A 27073-nucleotide genomic window follows, 5' to 3' on the forward strand; every position below is an offset into this window, starting at 1 on the left:
TGCTAATTTTCAAAGGACTTCTGAGGTATAGGTAACCCATGAATTAAGCAATCTACAAAGTTCTAACTTTCTTAGAGTGAAATGTTTGTCAAAACCAAGACATCAAATTTCCACAAAGACACAATCAAATTTAAATAATAAATTAACTTTAAACCAGGTGCTCTGTAGGGCACAGCTTTATACGACCGCATAGGTCGAACCCTGAACAATTGGGGCGAATTTGGTCACAATATTCAAGCTTGATACTGTCTGAATTTAGATTGTGATAAAATTTTTGACATAATATAGGTTTTTGTCACAATATAAATGTGGTCAAAGATCTAACAAATCTATTGCACATTACCGTGCAATTGAAGATTTCTTCTTTAAACTTTTGAAAACAAGCAGTGTAAGGGAGGTAATCACGTAATCAAACATATATATATATGTATAACATTATTCTTTAAATTTAAATTGCATTACCTCCCATACACTGCTTTTAAATTGTCTAAATTGTCCTTTAACCAGAAAAACCCTTGTTTTCCCCCTTTTTGCCGCTAATTGCTTAATGATTTGAGCCATAACCATCCCTTTGTAGTATGGAAACTTGTGGTATAATTTCAGAGAGATTTATACACTTAAACACAAGTTATTGACTGAAAACTACAAAAATGCATATTTAGGCCCCTTTTTTGACCCCTCGTTTATTGAAACCCCCCTCCCACCTTGGAGCAAAAACCCCGAAACTCAATTCCAGCCTTTCCTTTGTAGTAAGAAACCTTGTAGCATAATTTCAGAGAGATCCATTCACTAAAACCCGAGTTATTGCCTGTAATCTTCTTTTTGGCTCTTTTTTGGCCCCTTATTCCTAAATGTTCAGGGATATTAACCCCAAACTAAATCAAAGCCTTCCCTTCGTTATATGGAACCTTGTGGTACAATGTCAGAGAGATCCATACAGTTATACATAAGTTATTGTCCCAATACTACAAAAATGCTTGTTTTTGGCCCCTTTTTGGCCCTTAATTCCTAGACTGTTTGCCCCATAACCCTTAAAATAGATCTCAACCTTCTACTATATGGTATGAATATTGTGGTACAATATCAGAGCAATTGAATTACTTGTCCTGAAACTAGATAAATACTTGTTTTGAGCCCCTTTGGGCCCCTAATTTCTAAACCGTTGGGACCATAACCCCCAAAATCAATCCCAACCTTCCTTTTGTGGTTACAAACATTGTGTTAAAATTTTATTGATTTCTATTGACTTGTACTAAAGTTATTATCCGGAAACCATTAGTCTTAGGACGACGCTGACGACGACGGTGCGGTCGTATAAAAATCCTTAGTTACATATTATGTTTCTGTATCATTGACAAGCTTTTCTGCAGAATTACTTACAGATATGCATTTTATACTTTAGAGTACCTCAACTTAATTTCTGTAGCGTTCAAATATTGTACTTTCTTACCTAGAGTGTAACCTAGATTGTATTTCCTGTGGATCTAAGGTTTCAATCTGTACTCTGCTTTCCTCTATTGCTTGTTTGTGTTTGTCTCCATTCAAATGCTTGCCATATTCTATAAGGTTTGGAGATATTGTAAAACACAAGGAACATTTGTGTACTGCACCCCTGTAAACAAAACACACATATTAGGTACAGGTTTCTTATTTTCATTGCACAAGACATACTCTAACTATATATGGTTATGCAACTCAATATATTATGAAAAAGGATTGAGAAAAGTAGCAAGAATTCAGTTATTATCTTACTTTTTTTAATAAAAATAACTCTACAATAGAGGATTTGAGTAACTATCATTTGACTATAAAACAACAACTATATTATCATTGAATAAAATGTGCTGCACATACAGCATAAGTTCATTGTAAGAAAAATTCAACATTTAATTTCACCTGCTTAAGGATTATGTACCCTTTCAAGGCCTTTATTGATTCAATGCTAACCTTTTTGAATTTTTATATAAAATCCACTTTTTCTCCTTTGTTCTATAATATTGAACAATAATGTATTTAATAGACAGGGGATTCTTGCATACAGTCCTAGCAATTATTACCCTTAGATTTCATTTAAACCAACTTTTCAATAAAGATAATAGTTGAAGCAAGTACAAATATGGACCTTAACCCTTTACTCCATGTAAATTATTTTTTAACATACTTGATTCGCATAGGATTTTTTCAATAAAAAAAATCATCAGGTTTAAAGTATTAAAATGCAGTGTTAAAACGAATATTTCATCAATGAAATTCCAGTCAGATATTCTCATTAATAACCTGTTAATGTGAGATACAACTTTTATTAAGTTTGATTCTCATTTGTATTAGGCAAGACGTTTTAACTGAGGCACTACACAGGCGTCAAAAGGCGTCATTATGGAGTAAAGGGGGTGGCGTCAAAAAGTGTCATTATGGAGGAAAGGGTTAACCCTCTTGAACTTGCTCGATGTCAGCCACTCTTTTTTTTGCACAGTATTGACAAATACGTGAGTAATCAAAGTTTCAAGTGTTATAAGGAAAATCTCTTTAATAAATTCCTGCGGATTTTCCTTGACATCTTTGCTTGAGTTGCCACAAAACAAAAATTTTCTATTGAATGCAGTGAAACAATTAAAATGATTGCTGTAAATGAGGTTTCTTTTGGTATATATATGTACAAAAGTCACATCTCTTTTGTATTTTTTCTGTTTTGATATTATTGCGTTTCAAATTTCCCAATACACAGGCCTACCAAACAATGCAGTAGTGGTTTTGAACCTTAAGACGCTGGAAGAATAGTGAGAGTTGCTTTTCTGATGTGTACAGTACATGTATACATGTACTTTATTTTCCCCATAAAATAACAACAAATTGTAAGTTTTATCTATGGCAGCTAAATTTGAAATAATTACTCACTTTTTTCTTTGCTCAATTTTGATGTGGTGCATAAGTGACCATTCATGATCTTGTAATTCCTAGAAGAAAAATGTAGATTAAAGAAAATAGTTATAAATGAAGCAAAGTTGTCATAACGCAAAAGAAAATCATGTAATAATTACAGAATCATATCAGTATTAATTGACAAATAGTCTATAGTACTTTATTTCAGTGCATATTTCACAATGGATACATGTACTGCTATGCAACATGGCTGTCACAGCATACAAGAGTATATATATATATATATATATAAACGAGTCTAAATTGAAAACTATATATATACATGTATGTATGTATGAGGCATATTTTGCTATTCAAAAAGCACTTGCATGCAAATTTGTATTCATAATGACAAAACTGCAGATAACACCAACCTTTTCAGTTACATATGAAATCTTACATATGTCACACGACTGCTCTTCAGTGCTTTCCGTGTTTTCTGTTCCAGACATCTTATTCTAAAAATAAAATTATAGATAAAAAAAACAGAAAATGATGATATAATTCTACATATAATCAAAAACTACATTGATGAAGAAATCAATGCAAGGTTTTGAAAAAGATTACAAAATTCAAAGTACTGGACCATGTATATTCTTCAACAAAATTTCATAGCATAAATAAAAAAAGTAATTGATGACCTTGTAAAGTTATAAATTCTTAGTATTTTCCTGAAGTGATATAGTTTTTCATTAAATTGGGAATTTTTCCATGGGACACAAATAATGTCCCTGCTTGCATATCATATAAAGTTATAAAGGGACAAAACTGAAGAACTGTAAAAGTTAAGCTTCCCAATGGTCTGTGTTTTTTGGGAATAAGTATTGTGTATAAGTTTCATTAACTTGTTTTAGGCTAACTTAAGTCAGAGAACGGAAACTAAAAATTCAGCAATTTTTCAATTTGTGAAGGGACATACATTTGTAACTCTAAAACCATCACAGTGACACGACCAAAATTGAAACTTGATCTGTGTTTTGCGATATTTAGCTTTGTGTATACGTTTCATAATATTTGGTTGAGGCTAACTAAAGTTAGAGAACTGAAACAAACCAGATGCTCCACAGGGCGCAGCTTTATACGACCGCAGAGGTTGAACCCTGAACGGTTGGGGCAAGTATGGACACAACTTTCAAGCTGGATTCAGCTCTAAATTTGGACTGTGATTAAATAGTTGACACAGCATAGGTTTCTGACACAGAATGAATGTGATCTAATGAACTTAAAATGTTTGTTTTGCCTTTGAGCAATTCACTATGCTGTTGAATATTAATCCTCTCAAAAAAATTTAAGAAATAGCAATAACTACTCATTTAAATACATCATAAAATATTAAAATGTAAAAAAAGTGCTTGTTATCACTGAATGGTAAAGATTGTTTTAATTTATCAGTTGGTAGTAAAAGTGAATATACATTGTATATTGTATAAAACAATGATTTAAGTTGATTCAACTACTATTCTGGACAAAGAAAGATAACTCCAATCAATTGAAAACTTCTTGCTATTGCACAATATTGTGCAATTAGATATTTCTTGCTATTGTGCAATACAATGTACTGTGCAATTGAAAATATTTGCTATTGCACAATACTGTGCAATTGAAGATTTCTTGCTATTGCTCAATACTGTGTAATTGAAAATTTCTTGCTATTGCACAATACTGTGCAATTGAAGATTTCTTGCTATTGCTGAATACTCTGCAATTGAAAATTTCTTGCTATTGCACAATACTTAATATAATAATTTTGGATCCTGATTTGGACCAACTTGAAAACTGGGCCCATAATCAAAAATCTAAATACATGTTTAGATTCAGCATATCAAAGAAGCCCAAGAATTCAATTTTTGTTAAAATCAAGCTTAGTTTAATTTTGGACCCTTTGGACCTTTATGTTGACCAATTTGAAAACGAGACCAAAAATTAAGAATCTACATACACAGTTAGAATAGGCATATCAAAGAACCCCAATTATTCAATTTTTGATGAAATCAAACAAAGTTTAATTTTGGACCCCCATTTGGACCAACTTTAAAACTGTACATTTTTAGATTCAGCATATCAAAGAACCCCAAGGATTCAATTTTTGTCAAAATCAAACAAAGTTTAATTTTGGACCCTTTGGACCTTAATGTAGACCAATTTGAAAACTGGACCAAAAATTTTATGGTCATAAACCTTGTGTTTAAATTTCATAGATTTCTATTTACTTATACTAAAGTTATGGTGCAAAAACCAAGAAAAATACTTATTAGGGCCCCTTTTTGGCCCCTAATTCCTAAACTGTTCGGACCTCAACTCCCAAAATCAATCCCAACCTTCCTTTTGTGGTCATAAACCTTGTGTTTAAATTTCATTGATTTCTATTTACTTTTACTAAAGTTATTGTGCGAAAACCAAGAATAATGCTTATTTGGGCCCTTTTTTGGCCCCTAATTCCTAAACTGTTGGAACCAAAACTCCCAAAATCAATCCCAACCTTCCTTTTGTGGTCATAAACCTTGTGTCAAAATTTCATAAATTTCTATTTACTTAAACTAAAGTTATAGTGCGAAAACCAAGAAAATGCTTATTTGGGCCCTTTTTGGCCCCTTATTCCTAAAATGTTGGGATCAAAACTCCCAAAACCAATCCCAACCTTCCTTTTGTGGTCATAAACCTTGTGTTAAAATTTCATAGATTTCTATTCACTTTTACTAAAGTTAGAGTGCGAAAACTAAAAGTATTTGGACGACGATGCAGGACGACGACGCAGGACGACGACGACAACTTGATAGCAATATACGACGAAAAATTAAAATTTTTGCGGTCGTATAAAAATTAAGTAATTTTCAATTTGTAAAGGGGCATAACTCAACAATGGTTAAAGTGACGCCACCTAAATTCAAAAGTGATCTGTGTTTTGAGATAATTAGCATTGTGTATATGTTTCATAAAATTTGGTTGAGGCAAACAAAAGTACAGACATACAAACATGTACAGGTGGATAAGGGTTAAACCGCTATGGCAAGGGCATAAAAAGAAGATGTGGTATGATTGCCATATGAGACAACTCTCCACAACAGTCCAAATGACATAAAAATTAACAGGTATAGGTCACTGCCGGTCTTCATCATAAGCAAAGCCCATACCGTATAGTCAGCTATAAAAGGCCCTTGAAAATAAGATTACGTATACATGCATATTATATATATCATAAAGCTGCAAGAATTCAGATTTTGATGATATCAATTATAGTTTAACTTTGGGCCTGTTGAACTTTGATGTACATGCAGACCTATTTTAAAATAGAGCCCAATATCCATAATAGTAATACACAGTTAGAATCCTTCAAAAATTAAAGACTAAATTAATCCCATTGAATTGGCTAAAAGATATATTTCTATTCAATTGAAGATTTCTTGCTATTGCCCAATACTGAGCTTTTGTGCAATACTGTGCTATTGTACAATACTGTGTTTTGCGTAAAATTGTGTAATACTGCACATTTGCACAATACTGTCCTTCAAATGTATTCTGCAATATTGTGCTATTGGGCAATACTGTGAAATTTTGAAGATTATTTTCTTTTTAGGAAAAAATTAACAATTTCAGAGAGTTCCATCAACTTAAACGCAAGTTGCTGTCTGGAAACTACAAAAAGTTTGTGGTCCTCTTTTTGCCCCTCATTTCAAAAACATTTGGGGCAACTAAACCAAAACTAAATCTGGAAAGCAAATGTGTCTTTGGACAATGACAACAACACTACCCCAAACATGATTACATTATACATGTTATATATGAATGCAAGTTTTCAGCAGTCGTATAAAAATCAGTTGAAAAAAGGCGTAACTCAGATGGATACAAATAAAAGTATATCTAACAATCAAAGTGAGGGAAATCACTCATGGAAAGATTAGAAGAGTAATTTGAATAATTTCATATTAAGGTATGGTGGGGAAAAATGAACAATAATTAAGCACTATTGCTGAAAATTGCATTAACAGCAGGTCTTTAGAAGGAAACGTGTTTTTTCCAGTATGAAGATAAAATGAGCTCAAATTAAATAATATGGGTCTCTTAATTTGCACAATTTTATTTAAACTGCAGTTTATGTCTTATCCAAATAATGTTGCCTGTTCTGAACATGTTTCAAAAAAACAAAAAATTGCAAATCAAAAATTCTTCTAGTAAATGTAACCAACTATCCTTGTACATATAAGACATAAAATCTAGACCAACAGCTAAGAACTTTAAAGTGTCAACAAAAATAATCTAAAAATGTTGTTTTGAGGCATTTTGTAAGTAGAAAAAGAGGTTATATGACATTGAAGATCAAAAGTTGTACAGTGCCCTTTGATCAATTTTAAAAGCATTTTTCAACACAGGGCATTGAAAATGTACCTTTTCATTGTAAAGAAATTAAAAAACTCATTTTATTGAAATGTGGATTCTTTCTTGATTGCAAAAATATATATTCACTCCTAATAAAAATTCAAATGACTAAAATAGACATAATGATTGATGGGGAATAAACTAATAATTTACAACTGTTTCAAACCAATTCCTGATAAAAAAAAAAAAAGTGAACCAATCTAAATTGTTGATTAATGACAAATGATTATTGGAAATGTATCAAGTAAATTATAGGCCTTACTTGAATACCTTTTACATATTCATATCTATATTCATATTTCATTTTTTTAAAGATCTTTTTAATCCATTAATCATATATTTTTAAGATATAATTTACAGAATCACTATATGTAATGTAGATCAAAAGTAATAGGCAATAAATAATCTATCATCCTTAAACATATCAAACATGTAATATATACATTTTTGTATTCAATTATGTGGTCAAATATTTGTATATTGCAGGGTCTGTATATGGCAGGATCTGTATAATTATGTAAGACTGAGGTTGATAAGTAATGTGGTCAATTTGATTGACAGTTTAGGAGGTGGGGCAATGTAATTAAAGGTCTACCTTGTCTTTGATTGTTTAGTGATAATGACAGTTTTCAATCATACTAGTATTGTATCAATACCCAATTATCTAATCGAAATGTTTATAATAAAAAAGTATGTACATCAATACACCTTAATGACATACATTCTTGAATGAACTGCTCCAATAATATACATATTTTTTCAGTTTATATACATGTGTATTATGTGCACATGGATGAGAACAATAGGGAACTATATTTCAGTGTGAATACATTTAGTAACAGTAGTTAACCTGTCGTGCTGTTAGGGAGGCCAGTGCCGAAGTAAAGATTTATAACAAGTTCTAATCTTTCCAAAAACAGAGTGAATGTAGATGGATAATTGTATGTTGTACATGTTGTACATGTATATAAGAAAAAGACATTAGGTACAGATCTAAGAGTACTCTCAGTTAATGACAGCTATTTCAACCAATAAAAAAAAGAAGATGTGGTATGATTGCCAATGAGACAACTCTCCACAAGAGACCAAAATGACACAGAAATTAACCAACTATAGGTCACCGTACGGCCTTCAACAATGAGCAAAGCCCATACCGCATAGTCAGCTATAAAAGGCCCCAAATGACAATGTAAAACAGTTCAAACAAGAAACTTAAGGCCTAATGTATGTATATTATAGAGACTATATTGTTTATCGGTTAATTGTAATAATAATTATTCTTCTCAGCAACTTGTGACCTGATTGGCGTAATAAAGTATATTGTATCTAAGGTCTATATATGTCTATGAAAAAAGGATTATAATCCACAGACATGAATGTCTTGATATTTATGAATCCGGGTCCGTTCGCACCCACTCATGTTCGCCCCCTTTCACATTCGCACCCTACATGTTCGCGCCAAATTTTAATTGGTTTTGTGTTTAATAACTTTGTAATTAAGTTTTGGCAACTGTATTCTTATAAGTAAAATTGTTGTCATTGTCTCAAAAAAAAGTGAGACAGCATTTTTTTGGTGTTGAATCATGATGTTTTGGATAGTGTTTATTGTTAAAAAAAAAAAAGATAATCCTTTCTTAATAAAGTGAATTCTGTCAAAGTTTTATTTTTTGTTGTACTCTTAATCATGCTTTGGTTAGTGTATTGCTATAACTATTACTTTGTTTCATTGACTTGTTTTAAAATAAAGTGAGATTCTGACTACGTTTTTTTGTGTGTTGAATAAATTTTATCATGTTTTGGTTATAATAGTGTATTGCTATATTTTATTGTTTCATTGTTTCAGATCAAAGGGACCAAGCTGTGTGTTTTTCATTTAAAATCTTCAATGTTTTACTCATACCAAGATATAAATATTTTCAGTATTTACACCAAAGCAATTTAAGGAGGCTCGAGGGTATAGAAATTTCAGAAAAAAAATTTATAAACATTTGTTTTTCATTACAAATTTTATTTATTACCTTTTGTAGTTGTTGCTTTATCATATGGTACAAAATTCATTCAAAACTATCAATTCGTGTTGGCTCCAGATGACTTTTTTAAACATGTATACATCATTGAAAAAGTTCCAAATTATCTCCCTTTGGTGGAAAAATGCCATTTTTTGGCTTTAAAATTGAAATATCTTTTTTAACTCATCGGTAACCTATATTTTTTAATATAATTTCCATATAGATATAAACTAAACTAAATTATTGTAAAATTTGAGCGATTTCTGTAATAAATTAATTTTTTTATTTCGATATTATCTTTATTTCTCCTATTACTTCAACAGAAAAAAAACACCTTTACAAAAATGTATGCTTCTTTCGAAGCCAGATTGTGAGCGCAAATGAACGGTGACCCCACTTTTTTATTGTATTTTTCTATTGACTATAAGATAAAGTTCATTTATAGAAAAATATAGAGAAATCCTATATAAATGATTTGGACCCGCAAACCCCCTTAAAACAACAATCATGATTTTCCAATTATTCAACTGGAATTTGAATTAGAATTGTGCGGGAACGTGTAGAGTGCGAACGGACCTTGGGTGCGAAAGTGCGAGGTGTGAACGTGTAGGGTGTGAAACTGTATTGGTCCCGAACGGACCTGATACTGATATTTATAATTGTAGTGTTGGTTAGAAATTAGATAGTCCCAACTAGTTGAAAATGCATCAGATCAATAATTACTCTAGGGGTATTTTTAATGCTTGAAATTGATATGGATCTTGGAAGTCTCATTTATTCGATTAAAACCCCTATATAACACAACTTTTTATCTTATTTTGGTATGTAAACAGGATAAAACATGTATAGCGATTATTTATGACAATGACAGTTTTACAAAACAACATCTCATTTAAATGTGCAGACGAAGACAATCATCTTCCATAAACAGAGAACATTGATGCTCCGAACTGAACAGAGCCTGTAACTACGATGCATATTTACTTGTGTTTTTTTTTCTGTAGTTGCGAGCTTTTACATTTTATATTCGGTACTTTTCTTGGTTTTTCCTATGCTCATGTAAACTTCCGGTTACCGGAAAGCCTTGGAACACACCAAAGCTTTGCACACAAACAATTTTTGGAACCATGAGGCTCACTAAAGAACTGTTTTATTATAAAATTAACAAAGTTAAATGGTTAAAGACTGTCTGGAAGACTAGAGGAAAATACAAAAATCCTCCCCTACAAGTGCCAGAAGCTATAGAAAAATTAGGTAGCATAAAAAAAAAAAAAATTAAGAAAAATATTCATAGATATAAAATTATTTAGTCCAACCACATATGTAAAACACAGACTTCTTTGCCGTTGCCTATGCTGTTAAAGCAAAGAAAATCATTAGTCAAAACAATGAGACCTGTTTAAGAATTTCAAAGTCGGGTATAGCAATTTGCCAAAGTATGAGACGTAAAAGCAACTTTGTCACCCTGGGATAGTCCAAATAATTATGACTTCTAAAAAGCCTATTATGCTTATTGCTTTGACACCTTACAGTGATTTAAGGCGTCAAAGAAAAAAAGTATAAAAGCCTGTCAAGACGTCAAAATTATTTGGACTTTCAAGTTGCATGCTAATGCATGTAATGTGTTAGTCCAAATAATTATGACGTCTTGAAAGGCTATTATAGTTTTTTTCTTTGACGCCTTACTTCGAAGAAAAAAAATATAATAGCCTTCAAGACGTCATAATTATTTGGACTAGTAATGTGTCAGAGCCCTGAATTATACAACAACAAAACGATGGCAAACTTGGGGCTCAGTGGATGTTTATTTTAGGCATTGAAACTTGTTAATATTATCCCCTATTGCTTTGGGTGGATATGGTGTTTATAAAATGTTAGTAAAAATCAACAAATGCAGCGTGTCCAATGAAATGAATAGAGAGTAATAATTATAAGAAATTTGCTTAAAGTATAATAAAAACATATATAGTTTCTAAGGAGAGTAGCGGATTCACCCAAGGATTGCCGATTGGTTCAAAGGGATTATCTTACTACAAGAAATTATTCATGCATCTTGTTTATTATTAGGCTTGCCTGTTTAATGGCTGAAATTTTCTCACTCCCAACTTAAATATAAAAATAAGTAGATGCAATATGACTGCCAATGATATAACTATATGCACCTGAGTTCAAATGATGAAGACAAAAAAGTGAAATCAGCATTTAGCACAGATTCCAATTCTTTTTACTTTAAATCAAAGCCTTACCTTTTCCTGTTTGCTTGGTTTTACACTAGTCACTTTTGGGGCCCTTTGTGAACCTAGGCTAGAGCTGTGTTGAAGGTCATACTTTGACTTTAACAAATTGTGACTTGGATAGAAAGTTGTCTCATTTGCACTCGTACTTAATTTTCATATCTATATGCGTATAAACTGGTAACAATTTAAAGAATGTACCTTCCTTGATATGAATTTAACACATTCATGATTAAGTGCACTGTATTTGCAATTTTAATGATTTGTATTTACTTTAATATACAACAGATCTAGATGAATACAGATTTTGTTCTATATTTTCAGCAATATGAATATGACATGGCACATTTTTAACACTGATAGACTGATATTTGCTAAATATTACCTGTCATACCTGTGGCAAAATAACATTTTAAGGAAAAAGCACATATTGGCTGTATGCAAAGTGTGTTGCATTGCATGCATTCATTTCACTCCTGTGACATTGCACATTATTAACACTGATGGGCTGTTATTTGATCTTTGGTCAGGGTTTTTGTCTCTTGGACATATTCCCCTATATTTCCATTCTCAATTTTATTCCCTGTTATTTTGCTTTATTTCTTGTGGTGAAATAACATTTTAAAGAAGATTCACATATTGACTGTTATTGCAAAAGGTGTTGTATTACATATGCATTCATTTCAGACTTCTGTCTTACTTCAAACATGCTACATTGTATATATATGTTACATGTACTTGCATTCATGTCTCTTTTAAACAATTTGATACCACTTTCGTTCCCTTCTTTGTTATGTCCTCACTCTATAATTGCCTAAATTGCAACTGTAAAAGTGGTGCTATATTGCAGTCTTGGGCATGTTTCAATCCTTCCATCCATTCGCCCTACAAATATTTTTGTTAGTTCTCGAGAATTACATTGAAGTATGACTTAATATTTGTCTAAATTGACATTGATAAGTTGTACAATGTAAAATATGTGTGTTTTTAAAATCTATATGACACTACATGACTTACTCATGCTACTGTTTTCCTATATACATTTAAGTTTTTCAAATTGTTGGTAGAAAGCATATATTTTTTTCACAATTTTCTCAGGAACTCCATATAATAGAAAGACTTTATATTTAAATAAAAATGTAACAGTCTTGAGTTTTAACATGTAAATACTTTTCGTATCTGTTGGACACATTGAAATTCAATGTATAAAAGAACAGAATATATGCTGAACATGACAATACATGCTACTTTTTGAATTAAGAGTGCAACATTACTAAAGGTAAAAAAATTTCTTCTCTTTTATAGGTGTCAACATTGTTGATCCATTAGAGGAATTCAGGACTGATATAAAAAAAGAATGGAAGCCACCAGCTGATGATCCACGGTTCTATGAGGAACCTAGCCCTACAGAGAATCCGCTGTATAAAGAAAATCCAGTTACATGTTATAGCTATAACATCAAATTTTTGCAAAATATTGACCAAGTTTGTGTTCTGACCAAGACACAGAATTTTGATGGGTTACCTCAAAATGTTTCCGACTTGGTAAACAAGATAGAAATACCCAACAAGGAAAAACTTTTGAAGCGTTATATAATGCATTCACAGGACTGGGTAAGCAAAAAGGTTAAACTCCCTAGAAGAATTGACAAAGAAAATCTGAAATTCAAATTTCCAAGAGAATATGGTATCCCTCCAAGTCAATCAATAGGCATATTCCTGACAGATCTCTTGAGGATGTGTCAAAGTACAGCAGCACAGTTCCCAAACGCTGTTCAGGGGAGACGACTCATTCATTCACCATTTATCAATACACATTACATGTTTAACGATAAAAATATTTTGATACGAGGATCACCAAGCTACATGTTGGGATCAAATCAAGATTTACAGCCATTTGCTAATCAAGAAATAATCGACAAATCTATTGATATGCCTTTGCCAGATTTATATCCTGTCGAGCCAACAATTGATTTGATAAAAGAAAATTTCTATAATGATTCTACCTGCAATGGTTTTAAATTACCATATGCCTTTAATAGACCACATACATTGTTCATGCAGAACAGTGATCACTGGAACAATGTTGACAGACAGTGTAGATCTCTCATGTTCTGCTTTGCATATGCCACGGCTAGGGCCAGAGAAAGATTCGGAGAAGATGTTGTGAAGTTGCCAGAACCCGTTAGCGTTCAGTGTGTAAACATGGATCAAACGACTCTGAACTTTACATGCTTTCAATTAAACACTTTAGACATAAATACAGAAGGAGGAATCAAGAACTTTGTTTGGTTTGATACAGGTAACCAGATATTTAAGAAAATCCTGCCACAGCCATGGAAAGAAGACGAATATTTTCATAAAAAACGTTATGGAGAGTTTGAATCTACACCATTGGACAAGATGTTAGCACTAGTTTTAAATGGTTTACCAGAAACTGCAAATTTATAATATATTTTTGAATAGCATTAAAGAAGTATTTGTTTGAATTAATTGAAACTTGACTTGTACAATGTATATAAATATATATGTCGGACATAAAGTCACAACTTTAAAAATAATTACCTACACTGTGAATTAAAATTTACTCTACAGAGTACCAACAATTAAATGAAAGTAAAGTAAGAACTTCTCTCATATACAAAAGATACTTATTGTGACTTTTTATCTTATCAACATGATTAATTTTGTGATTTTCTGTCCCATGACTTTTTGTGTTAGCTAAAAGTTTATATATTTTTGGATTAATACAATACTCACAAGATGATTAAATTAATAATCGTACATTACAGCAATGAATTTTTCAGTGTTTGCGACTTGTTGTAAATATTCACCCTGAAATACTGCAGTACATCTTGAAAATCAATCTGTTATTCATGTTATTAGTCAAAATCACAAGCAATATGAGAATTTAGTGTTAATACCCTTGCATTGACAGTCCTTCCATCCGTTCCATTTTGTTTTCTGCACTCTAATTTAAGTTTGCCTTATGCAAATTTTATGAAACTTACACAATGCTAAGAATCAATACTTGCAGACAGGGTTCTAAATCAAATTTGGGCACGGAGTCATTTACAGCTCTAGAGTTATGCCCCTTTTAACAATTTAAAGCATGAGCAGGGGCATTCAGGTCATCTGACAGACATATTAATTTTTATTAACTATAGTTCTACTGACACAACAAAATTCAAGGAGGCAATGACCAAAGATGACAGAAAGCCTGTTAATTTTTTACTTCATTTGGGACCATAAAGTTTAACTAATGAAACACATGAGTGATTGATTGATTGATTTGTTCATGTTGTTTACAGCCACTTTTATCATTATTGGCTATAGCTATAATGGCAGCCATTTGAGGAAGCCAGACATAACCACAAACATTGGTGAAAGAAAACTGCCAATTTTAGATAATTAAGATTGGAGCTGAAATCACTTACCACATATACATGGTTCATATTCACAAAGTCAGGCTAGTGATGCAGTAGATTACCAAAGGCCTTTCAGCCATAATTCTAAATTATAATACCTTTGTTATTTGCAGAGAACCCCCACTGGTAAAGGGGGAATAGAAATATTGTCACTTTTGTCTTCTTATGACCGGCAGTTAAACCCTTGCTAAACTGGAGGGCTCATTTGTCTGTATGGGGTTTCTGTGATGTACAAATATGCAGATATTTCTAGTCGGAATTGGGACTTTAAATCTGATGCCTTCAGAACGGTGAATGCCACATTCTGCATGTTCAGGAAGACTGCAATGAATACTCGATCAGTACAAAATGTATGTCCTGTAATAGAGTTAAGCTGAATGAAAGGCAGGATTTTTTGTTTATGATGACTCTAAGACTCTTACACATGTTCCTTTATAATATACAGAGAGGGTTAATGACTTATTTCAAAGGTTGCCACTTCAGTAGACCTTGAGCTATTATACAAGAAAATGAGGCAAAGCCAAGGTCAGATAAACCAAACAAGAAATACATGTACACCTTTCAATCATTCAATACCCTAAATTTAGTTGACATATTGCTTATAGTTTCAAACTTAACATTGACCAATGAACCATGAAAATAGGTCAAGGTCAGAAAGGCATATACACCTTACAATCATTCAATACAACAAATATATAACCTATTGCTAGAAAAAAAACGACCAAATCACAAAGCACCTAGTAATAAATCCTGAAAATGAGGTCAATGACAAATAAAGCTGAGACTGATATGTAATCATAAAATATTTCCATACACCAAATATAGTTGACTTATTGCATATAGTATTAGAAAAAAAGACCAAAACTCAAAAACTTATCTTTGACTATGAGCCATGGAAATGAGGTTAAGGTCAGATAACACCTGCTAGTTGGAAATTTAAACCTTACAATCATTCCATACACCAAATATAGAAGACATATTGCGTAAAGTATTTGATATATGGACTTGACCAACAAAACTTAACCTTTTTCACTGATTAATGAAATAAGGTCGAGGTCAAATTAACAAGGTCTGGAATGAGGGCCCTTCAAGGTACGCACATGCTTAATATAGGTATCCTATTACTCATAATAAGAAAGAAATTAACAATACAAAAAATCTAACTTTTTCCCGTGTTCACTGAACCATGAAAATGAGGTCAAGGACAATGGACATATTGCCGCCACCGGATAACTATCCCTATTTAGTTTTTATTCAACAAAAAATGATAAGATATCTTACCATCAGCATGATTTATACCTGTTGTGCAGGATGTTACTCCATTTTCTTTCTGGTCATCATTATTTGTCTGTAAGCAGATTTTTAATTGGTTTTGCTTCTTTGAATAAATATTTGGCTCCATGTTTTTAAAAACCCATGGGCTGCCTAGGATATAGAAATATGGTCATCCATGAACTTTCCTATCGGTGGCGGATCCAGAACTTTTTATAAGGGGGGAGGGGGGCTGACTGACTGACGCTCCAGTCATGCTTCAGTGATTCCCTATATAATCAACCAAATTTTTCCCATGAAAGGCCTATCTAGCAAAACCAATGGTATAGAGAGGTTTCTGTGCAGCTGTGATGGCTGAATAAATATGTTTTCTGCTCTTTGGTCAGGTTGTTGTCTATTTGACAAATTCCCTATTTCCATTCTCAATTTTAGTCATATGTGATTTTGGAAGTGTTGTCAATAAACTATTTATGTCATTAGACCTTGGCATGATTTATTAAACTGGGACCTTTCTACAGTTGTTGACTTTATGTTGACCTCTAGATGTCATTTATTATTTGTCATTGAGTTACTGTCTCATCTATATAAAACCTTAAATTCCTTTTTACTAAAATGTTTGGAATTTACCATGTTTTATCATGAAATAAAAAAATATAAGTTTTCCATTGAAGATGTGTGGTGTCTTCTAGATCTGTCCCCAAAATAAGAAAGCAGTAAAGCAATCTTATGAAAAACTCCCAAAAAGTAACTGAGAATCTAAACCTAAAATAGTAGATGCATACCTCCATGACCAATAGAAGAATCTGTGTGCAGATTTGATTAAATTCTGTCAAGCCACTTTCCAGGAAGTGCAGATTAATAAACAGAAATTGCTCAGGTATGTTAAGTTATGAGAAACCCCCTCAAACAGTGTGATTAAAATTCAATAAAATGCTCCACAGGGCACACCTTGATATGACCACAGAGGTTAAACTCTGAACAATTTGGGCCAGTATGGACACAACATTCAAGCTTTTTCATTTCCTATCATTAATTATCCATTTTTAGATGGTGACGTTCCCTTGTCACCATCTTACGGTGTTTATATATCTCAACTTGTACAATTGGCTCGTGTATGTAACAATGTTTTAGATTTTAACGAGAGAAATTTATGTATTACTGAAAAATTATTACACCAGGGTTTTCGATATCACAAACTAGTCAAAACATTTACTAAATTTTATCATCGGTATAAGGACATCATTCGAAAATATAGCTCAACATGCAGACTTAAAGTCTTCTTATACGTTCAGGTATTTCACATCCAATTTTTTATGGAAATATTCTTTATAAAGCACAAAGGTGTCAGTATTCACCTCAAAAACTAACAAAACCTTTGAATAGACTTATTAAGAAGGGATATAGTTACGATACTGTTGTCAGGTCATTAAAGATTGCATATTTTGGCGTTAATATTGATTCACTTATAGGGTCTTTGCATCGGAACTAAACACATTTATTCAAAAACCAGTTGTTGGCATGACACGGGTTATGTTCTTCTCATATATGTTATGATGGTATGATACTAAACCCCTAACGGGAAGGATTGTGCCTGATGTTCATATGATGAAATCATAATCTTTCAGTCAGTTTAATTGAAGTCTGGAGCTGGCATGTCAGTTAACTGTTAGTAGTCTGTTGTTATTTATGTATTATTGTCATTTTGTTTATTTTCTTTGGTTACATCTTCTGACATCAGACTCGGACTTCTCTTGAACTGAATTTTAATGTGCGTATTGTTATGCGTTTACTTTTCTACATTGGCTAGAGGTAAAGGGGGAGGGTTGAGATCTCACAAACATGTTTAACCCCGCCGCATTTTTGCGCCTGTCCCAAGTCAGGAGCCTCTGGCCTTTGTTAGTCTTGTATTATTTTAATTTTAGTTTCTTGTGTACAATTTGGAAATTAGTATGGCGTTCATTGAACTGAACTAGTATATATTTGTTTAGGGGCCAGCTAGGACGCCTCCGGGTGCGGGAATTTTTCGCTACATTGAAGACCTGTTGGTGACCTTCTGCTGTTGTTTTTTTCTATGGTCGGGTTGTTGTCTCTTTGGCACATTCCCCATTTCCATTCTCAATTTTATTGATACATCTCTGAATTTGGATTGTGATTAAATATTTGACACAGAATGAATATGGTGTTATGAATTTAAAAAATTCAAATTTACCAATTATGGTCCAATATCCAAAATCTAAATGGATTGATTCAGCCTATAATAGAATCCCAAGAATTCAATTTTTGATAAAATCAAACAAAGTTTAATTTTGGACCCTTTTGACCTCAATGTGGACCAATTTGATAACAGGGCCCAAAATTAAAAATCTAAATACATGGTTAGATTCGGCATATCAAACAACCTCAATAATTCAATTTTTGATAAAATCAAACAAAGTTTATATTTGGACCCTTTTGGACCTCATGTGGACCAATTTAAAAACGGGGACCAAATTCCAATAAACGTAATACATTGTTGGATCCTGTATATTAAAGAACCCCAGAAATTCAAAAATAAAACCACATTGAAATTGTTCAAGAAATAAGCAATTTATAAAAAGTATTAGAAAAGTATTGTTTTTGGACCCTAATTCCTAAACAGTTAGGGCCAAAATCAATCCCAACCTTCCTTTTTCATTATGGAACATTGTTGGACAATTTCAGAAAGATCCATATACTTACACACAAGTTATTGTCTGAAAACTAGTAAAATACTTATTTTGACCCCTTTTGGGTCCCTTGTTCCTAAACTGTTGGTACCATAACCCCAAAAATCAATCCCTATTTTCCTTTTGTGGTTTCAAACCTTGTGTTTAGTTTCATAGAGATTCATTCACTTAAACTGAAGTTATTGCCCTGAAACTATGTGTCTTCAGGTGACGCTGACGATGACAAGGACGTGATACCAATATATGAACGCAAATTTTTTTTGCTGTCTTATAAAAATAGCAGGCCTCCTTCATTTCAGAAACAAGAATCTTAGCAAGTTTGATTAAATTTTATGAGTCATGGATGCACTTGAGAGTGGTCCATGTGTGTTGTTTCACTTTGGCAGTCCAGCTACACAAAAATCAGTGTCTTCTTTTTCATTACAATAGATATGAATTAAAAACACCATACAATACATTCTATTTTGTATTTTATATAAAATATTTATCAGTTTTTGATCACACAACGGAATACTATCACATCAATTGGTCCTGCCTTACTCCACATCATCCTCTTCTAAATTCTTTATTGTAGGTCCTTTACTAAGACTTAACCGCTGAAAAAAAATTAAAGACTTAAACATTGATCTGCAAGGGAGCAGGAAATCTAATCTTAATGATAATATTTTAAGTTATGACTGCAACAGTGTTCATGGATTTTCTGTACAAGTACCATGAGAGGCATGATTTTTGGGAACTTTCTGTCCCTTACATCATGTATAATGAATCTATACAAGTAATGCAAAATCTGTTTCCTTTTATTTATCAACATCATTACATGGTTTACTCAAGTGAGATACTGTGTGCTTAGAAACAATTTTTTTTTATGTGTACTACAATAGTTTAGTGTGAGCTAGCTTCTTTATTCCAAGATAACCTGTAATAATTTACACTGGATATCTCCTACTATAAACTATATGTAATTACTATTTAATATGTTGGTAGCAACAGAATTCCCAGAAAAAACTTTATTACTCTTATGGTTTATTGTGGGTTATATATTTTTACAAGGTTTACTGTGGCCAGTGTGGGATTTCGTCAATATGTCTGAATATTCTGACCTGGTTTACTGTTGGTACCTTCAAGCCCATTAACATTTGCATAGTTAACACACACTTTTGTCTGAAGATAAGAACCTTGTTTTACTGTCGGTTATTCCATTATGCCTTGTAATCTCAAATTTTATATTTGAAGATACGGACCTAGTTTACTGTTGGTTATTCCTGTTTGCCTTATAACACTTACAGTATACAACTAACTCATATTTTTGTCATAATATATCTATACTAACCTGGTTTACTGTTGGCAGTTTCTGGATGAGTAATTGGAACACTTGTGGTGGTAATGTTTGTTGTAAGACTTGTAGGAGATGTTGAGGTTGTCCACACACTGCTACAGCAACACTCAGATGTTCAACTCCCTCTTCAATTTCTCCTGTAAACAGTAAAACATAGTATGTGATTAAGTGTGTAAACATGAAAACCAGGAGATTTGATTTTGATTTTCTGTGTTTATATGCCATTTTCAGCACACCTTTTGGGCTATTTCATGGCCGCCAGTTTGACAACCAGTGTAGATTTACATACAAAGCTGCATTAAAATTGTTGTAACTTGAAGGAACATCTTTTAGGTATCTTGCATTTGACTTAATATGTTTATTACATAAGTTGCTTAAAACAGACACAATTTTACTTTATACTAATTTCATTACTTATTAAATGGCCTTTTGCAAGGTACAAAATTCTGAAAACATCAAACAAAGTTTATGCTTTTTTCCATTGGCAGACGAAATTTTCTGCTCTTCATTTTATTCAATCCACTTTGCACAAGTTGCCTTCATGACCTATAAAAAAGAAGATGTGGTATGATTGCCAATGAGACAACTATCAACAAAAGACCAAAATGACACAGACATTAACAACTATAGGTCACCGTACAGCCTTCAACAATGAGCAAAGCCCATACCGCATAGTCAGCTATAAAAGGCCCGGATAAGACAATGTAAAACAATTCAAACGAGAAAACTAACGGCCTTATTTATGTAAAAAAATGAACGAAAAACAAATATGTAACAATAAACAAACGACAACCACTGAATTACAGGCTCCTACTTTGGGACAGGCACATACATAAATAATGTGGCGGGGTTAAACATGTTAGCGGGATCCCAACCCTAAATTACTGAAGATTAACAATTGATAAAAAGATGACTGCTTAACATTCTGTTTTAATCATTTCTAAACATGCTAAATGCTGAGTTGCTCAAAAGTTTTCAGACAGTCTATGGAAATACCTGTCAGGCTGTCAACTGTTCTAACAAGTCTATCTTTTACTCCTAAATGCCACTTGCTTGGCAAAGAAGCAGTCAAAATATATATCCCAAAACTATGGTTTTATTAGGCCATGGATGGAACCATGGACACACAGTATCTAATTCCAGAAGGTCATGTATTCAATGTCACAAATAAAATTTGTTGTTAAAAAGGTTCAAAGATATAAATTATTATTAACAATTATACCTTGTGCTAACAGATCTTCTCCTATTTGTACTTCTTGTAAAAAGAATTTCTGCATAGCCTCTGGACTACTTAAATCAGGTAACTGAAAATATAATAAAACATTAATAAAGAACAAAGGCACACTGATATGCCCAATAAAAAAAAACATACAAATTACATGCATTGTAAAGTTAAACCAGATGCTCCGCAGGGCGCAGCTTTATACGAGCGGAGAGGTTGAACCCTGAACGGTTGGATATTGCTATTGCGCAATACTGTGCAATTGAAAATATTTGCTATTGCACAATACTGTGCAATTGAAGATTTCTTGCTATTGCTGAATACTGTGCAATTGAAAATTTCTTGCTATTGCACAATACTGTGCAATTGAAGATTTCTTGCTATTGCTGAATACTGTGCAATTGAAAATTTTCTATTGCACAATACTTAATATAATAATTTTGGATCCTGATTTGAACCAACTTGAAAACTGGGCCCATAATCAAAAATCTAAGTACATGTTTAGATTCAGCATATCAAAAAACCCAAGAATTCAATTTTTGTTAAAATCAAACTTAGTTTAATTTTGGACCCTTTGGACTTTAATGTAGACCAATTTGAAAACTGACCAAAAATTAAGAATCTACATACACAGTTAGATTTGGCATATCAAAGAACCCCAATTATTCAATTTTTGATGAAATCAAACAAAGTTCAATTTTGGACCCTTTGGGCCCTTTATTCCTAAACTGTTGGGACCAAAACTCCCAAAATCAAACCCAACCTTCCTTTTATGGTCATAAACCTTGTGTTGAAATTTCATTGATTTCTATTTACTTATACTAAAGTTATGGTGCGAAAACCAAGAATAATGCTTATTTGGGCCCCTTTTTGGCCCCTAATTCCTAAACTGTTGGGACCTCAACTCCCAAAATCAATCCCAACCTTCCTTTTGTGGACATAAACCTTGTGTTGAAATTTCATTGATTTCTATTTACTTATACTAAAGTTAAAGTGCGAAAACCAAGAAAATGCTTATTTGGGCCCTTTTTGGCCCCTAATTCCTAAAATGTTGGGACCAAAACTCCCAAAATCAATCCCAACCTTCCTTTTGTGGTCATTAACCTTGTGTTAAAATTTCATAGATTTCTATTGACTTTGACTAAAGTTAGAGTGCGAAAACTAAAAGTATTCGGACGACGACAACGACGCCAACGTGCTACCAATATACAACCAAAAAATTTTCAATTTTTGCGGTCGTGTAAAAACACATATATAAAGAAAATGGAGATGTGTGACAAACACTCTTTGCGAGTACAAATAAATTTGATACTTTTCTGAAATGGAATATCAGGTGTATAGCAGGTCTCATCCAAATAAAACAAGAATCCACATATCATGCTAAGTATACCCGTAAACGTTATTCTTTTCGTAAGTCAAATAATTCTAGAAGCTAGGTTGTAGGAGATTAGTACTTATCAGGAATAAATCTCTGCAGTATTGATCAAATTTTGGCTTAGCACATAGACACGTGTTTCTCAGACTCCACATGACTTCCTTTCATTTAATTAGTCAGAGGTGTACTGACATTTTAATTACAAATATTTTAGTTGTTAGAAATTTGGCTTTGAACTAGTTCAGTAAAGGCATATTTTATATAGATTGGGACTTTTTGTCATTTGTTTTTATGCTTAATTTATACCATTATAATTAGTCAAGCTCTTTACAAATGGTTTGCTCAGTTTGTATTCATGTTGTGGTATTACACAACTGTCCCAGGTTAGGGAAAGGTTGAGTGCTCATTGTTCAAGGACATACAGTTGCCTGTAACTAGTCTTTGTCCTTTCATTATTATTTATGGATAGTTGTCTCAATGACAAGAATACCACATTTCTTTATTTCTATTTAGTAATTTCAGAGAAGTTGGTATAAGTTGTAGATCAACATGACCATTACCTGATTGTTAAGACTATTGATCTTGAAATGTTTTCTAAATCTACAAAATGTACATTGTATGTAATACATGTACATCAATAAGCTCACCTGGACATTAGTTTTACCACCACCTTGCTTTTTATTCTGTGATGCTCGACTTCTTTCTGAAATTATATGTCAATGATTAATTAATGGTCTTGACAAGAAGCAAAATGGTTCATGATTTATTAAACAATGTAGCAATATTTGAGATACACCAGTTAATATGATATTCCAGAGCTTCTTTTCCTATCAAGATTTCCTTTTTAGTCTTGATAACAGACCAGGCCATTCATTAGGAGGCGGTACCCTGTACTTTTACCCTACTATGCTATTGACAAGTACCACCTAAATGTAGGAGTTTTTATACAAGATATTCATGGAATAAATTGAAAAGTACCACCTAGAAACGTGGAAAGTACCAGTCAACATGAAAGATAATGAAACCCCTGACAGACTGCTGCTGCAGTACAACAATGCATATCAAACTTTCAGGTACTTTTGTGCTTTTTCTTGACAATTAATTTTTATTGGTTGAAGAAGCCTGAGTGCCAAGAGAGAACAACCAACACCATCCTAAGGCAGCCAAACTAACAATCCTAGTCCATTAACATGTATAAAGATCACGACCATGTAGCCAAGAGAGAACAACCAACACCATCCTAAGGCAGCAAAACTAACAATCCTAGTCCATTAACATGTATAAAGATCACGACCATGTAGCCAAGGGAGAACAACCAACACCATCCTAAGGCAGCCAAACTAACAATCCTAGTCCATTAACATGTATAAAGATCACGACCATGTAGCCAAGAGAGAACAACCAACACCATCCTAAGGCAGCAAAACTAACAATCCTAGTCCATTAACATGTATAAAGATCACGACCATGTAGCCAAGAGAGAACAACCAACACCATCCTAAGGCAGCCAAACTAACAATCCTAGTCCATTAACATGTATAAAGATCACGACCATGTAGCCAAGAGAGAACAACCAACACCATCCTAAGGCAGCAAAACTAACAATCCTAGTCCATTAACATGTATAAAGATCACGACCATGTAGCCAAGAGAGAACAACCAACACCATCCTAAGGCAGCCAAACTAACAATCCTTGTCCATTAACATATATAAAGCCAAGAGAGAACAACCAACACCATCCTAAGGCAGCCAAACTAACAATCCTAGTCCATTAACATGTATAAAGATCACGACCATGTAGCCAAGAGAGAACAACCAACACCATCCTAAGGCAGCCAAACTAACAATCCTAGTCCATTAACATGTATAAAGATCACAACCATGTAGCCAAGAGAGAACAACCAACACCATCCTAAGGCAGCCAAACTAACAATCCTAGTCCATTAACATGTATAAAGATCACAACCATGTAGAGCAGGATCTGCTTACCACTCCAGATTAACTGATATTACCCCATGTTTATGAACTCATTTTTTTAAAGTTTTTATGTACTAAGTGCTTTGTCAGATTATGTTTGTAGACTAAAATTAAGTCATGATTTTGACTGTCACTTTATTTATGGGCATGTAACTTCTTTGAATAATCTGTCTGGGTTCCAGAGGTCTTCCAGGGGTTGGAACCCACCTTTTTTTTTTACGATCAATGCATTTGAACTTTAGAATGGGGACACGATATGGCATTTTCTGACTAGATCTATTCATCTTATGAATAATTGTTGGATTTTTCATTGATATGTTCTACAAGAAAAAAAATCTTTTATACAAAAAGAACTACTTATTGCCAATTCAGGTCACAAATTGTGTTGAATGCCAGAATGGGCAGTTATGTCATTGTATTTCTGTCAAGTTACTCAAGTTCAACATGAAAAAAATTATGCATAACTTTTAAATAAGACACACATCATCTTTCTTAACACATGAATCATGTATGTTAAAAATTAATAAATACATCCTATTTTCTTACGTAATTACCACATTGTCATTGACAGTTGTAAGTTGTAACTGAGATAAAATATTTGTACTCTCAAACATACTTTCTTTTAGTTTTCTTTTGAAATCGGGATCACTTCTCCTCTTTCTATCAAAATAGATGCAATATCCTAAGAAACATAAGCTTCCAGCAGCAGCAGCTATGCCTATTGATGATCTTGACAGCATTTTTTCCAACACACGAGTTTACTGCCTAACACTGTCATAAAGGGAGATAACAATAATCAACGTCTATTGTTTGCTTGGATAATAATCTGAATGTACATGTGTTAAAACGTTCTAAAGACTTTTGTTTAAACTGTAATACTGGACTTACTCCAGTAAAGGAGTACATCAAATGAATCCTCTACCACAAAAGACGAAAAGTCTACATATTTAAATTGTACCTATTAATCATTAGCCATAAAAAAAAAAAATAAAGAGCAAAGCTTTAAGATGCCCAATACTAATTTTATGGACCACATTGAATGCTGCATTACCAGGGAAATGGACTTCTGCTAATATAAAGATTAAACCTTATTTAAGATAAATCAAATACATGTCCGAGAACATTCCAGGGTTCTTTAAAACTTTTAAAGCTGGAACTTGCAATTCTCTTCAACGCTTGTGTATAATAACCTTAAAAAGACATTTCTGTTAGACACTTATTACTTGTGATGTTTTGTTTAATTCTTGAAAATTAAGTTATTTCTAACCAAATTTACTATAATAACTGCTCTGTTAATAGTCTCAGGTTTTATACATACCTTTTAGACATCTTTATTTTATCATCTTTTTACGACGATTTTTAAAAATATACCCAGATTTTTTTCAGTTTATATGTGTATTATGTGCACATACATGAGAACCATAGGGAACTATATTTCTGTGTGAATACATTTAGTAACAGTAGCTAACCTGTCCTGTTGTTAGGGAGGCAAGTGCCTAAGTAAAGATTTAGAACAAGTTCTAATCTTTCCAAAAAAGTATGAACCAAACTAAAAAAATTTAATCTTAAAAGCTGTGTTTTTTTTTTAATTTTAAAATGTATTTTACTACTAAATCAAACTAAGCTGTGATCAGGTTGAGTTTTTTTCTTTTTCAAAGGAGTTTCACCTTTGTTTGCTTCCATGTTTGATAAGCTGCATACCTCTTCTTGAATTAACATTTTTTTCTGCATGATAAATTAATTTAGAATAAATGCTGTGGTCACACACCTGTTTGAAATGTAATATTGTGTACTCCTTATTTGATATAATGGGAATTCAATCAATTTGTTCACAGATTTGTAATTGAAATCAGGATTCATACCTTCAAAGTCGTCAAAAATCAGATACTCAGAATGCTGTCTTGTTTAAGAAGCAGGGTTTCAAGATGTATTAAGTTTGCATTAAGTTTGCCATGCAGATTCAGGGATGAAAATATTTCAGACAATTGCAATGATGAAATAATTCTGTAAACCAAATATAGATGTCTTATCACTCATACCTAAAAAATCAGGTGGACAATAAACCATATTTCTCTCACCTCATAATTGCAAAATATAAATATCCTTCGGAGAGGATTACTTGATTTGTAGTCCTTGACCTCATTTCATGGATAACAGAAACATAGTTTTCATTGTTCGGTCCGTTTCTCAATTATAAGTTGGTGAACCATGAAAATGAGGGA

General features: G+C 32.7%; 3 protein-coding genes across 4 annotated transcripts in view; 1 reads left to right on the forward strand and 2 right to left on the reverse strand.

Moving 5' to 3' along the window:
• The window catches only part of LOC143068892 (uncharacterized), a 50840-nt gene extending 40481 nt beyond the window's left edge, over positions 1-10359 (reverse strand). For both annotated transcript variants that reach the window (XM_076243245.1, XM_076243244.1), the window contains exons 1-4: positions 10287-10359; positions 3294-3377; positions 2896-2954; positions 1451-1612 (exon numbers count right to left, since the gene is read on the reverse strand). In XM_076243245.1, coding sequence (XP_076099360.1) covers positions 1451-1612; positions 2896-2954; positions 3294-3371 — 299 coding nt within the window. In that variant the 5' untranslated portion in view covers positions 3372-3377; positions 10287-10359. The remainder of the gene's footprint in view (positions 1-1450; positions 1613-2895; positions 2955-3293; positions 3378-10286) is intronic.
• LOC143068894 (large ribosomal subunit protein mL37-like) lies at positions 10358-14034 on the forward strand. The gene is made up of 2 exons (XM_076243248.1): positions 10358-10556; positions 12842-14034. The coding sequence occupies exons 1-2, from the start codon at positions 10430-10432 to the stop codon at positions 13984-13986; spliced, it is 1272 nt and encodes a 423-aa protein (XP_076099363.1). The 5' UTR covers positions 10358-10429; the 3' UTR covers positions 13987-14034.
• Positions 14035-19393: 5359 nt separating this feature from the next.
• Positions 19394-25644, reverse strand: LOC143068895 (mitochondrial import receptor subunit TOM20 homolog). Its single transcript, XM_076243249.1, has 5 exons — positions 25468-25644; positions 23521-23576; positions 21499-21580; positions 20271-20413; positions 19394-19536 (listed from the first exon to the last, which is right to left on the reverse strand). Exons 1-5 carry the CDS (start codon positions 25589-25591, stop codon positions 19477-19479), a joined length of 465 nt encoding a protein of 154 aa, XP_076099364.1. The 5' UTR covers positions 25592-25644; the 3' UTR covers positions 19394-19476.
• Between the last annotated feature and the right edge of the window lie 1429 nt (positions 25645-27073).

This window comes from Mytilus galloprovincialis, chromosome 3 (assembly GCF_965363235.1).
Source record: "Mytilus galloprovincialis chromosome 3, xbMytGall1.hap1.1, whole genome shotgun sequence".
Lineage (NCBI taxonomy): Eukaryota > Metazoa > Mollusca > Bivalvia > Mytilida > Mytilidae > Mytilus > Mytilus galloprovincialis.

Bases quoted from the DNA above. Each gene is read 5' to 3' on its own strand.
- LOC143068895 (XM_076243249.1), bottom strand. From the start codon at position 25,591: ATGCTGTCAAGATCATCAATAGGCATAGCTGCTGCTGCTGGAAGCTTA. The intron at 23,577-25,467 runs GTATGTTTGAGA...ATATAATTTCAG, and splicing joins CAAAAGAAAACTAAAAGAAA to AAAGAAGTCGAGCATCACAG. The intron at 21,581-23,520 runs GTGAGCTTATTG...TTATATTTTCAG, and splicing joins GTGGTAAAACTAATGTCCAG to TTACCTGATTTAAGTAGTCC.
- LOC143068894 (XM_076243248.1), top strand. From the start codon at position 10,430: ATGAGGCTCACTAAAGAACTGTTTTATTATAAAATTAACAAAGTTAAA. The intron at 10,557-12,841 runs GTAGCATAAAAA...TCTCTTTTATAG, and splicing joins AGAAGCTATAGAAAAATTAG to GTGTCAACATTGTTGATCCA.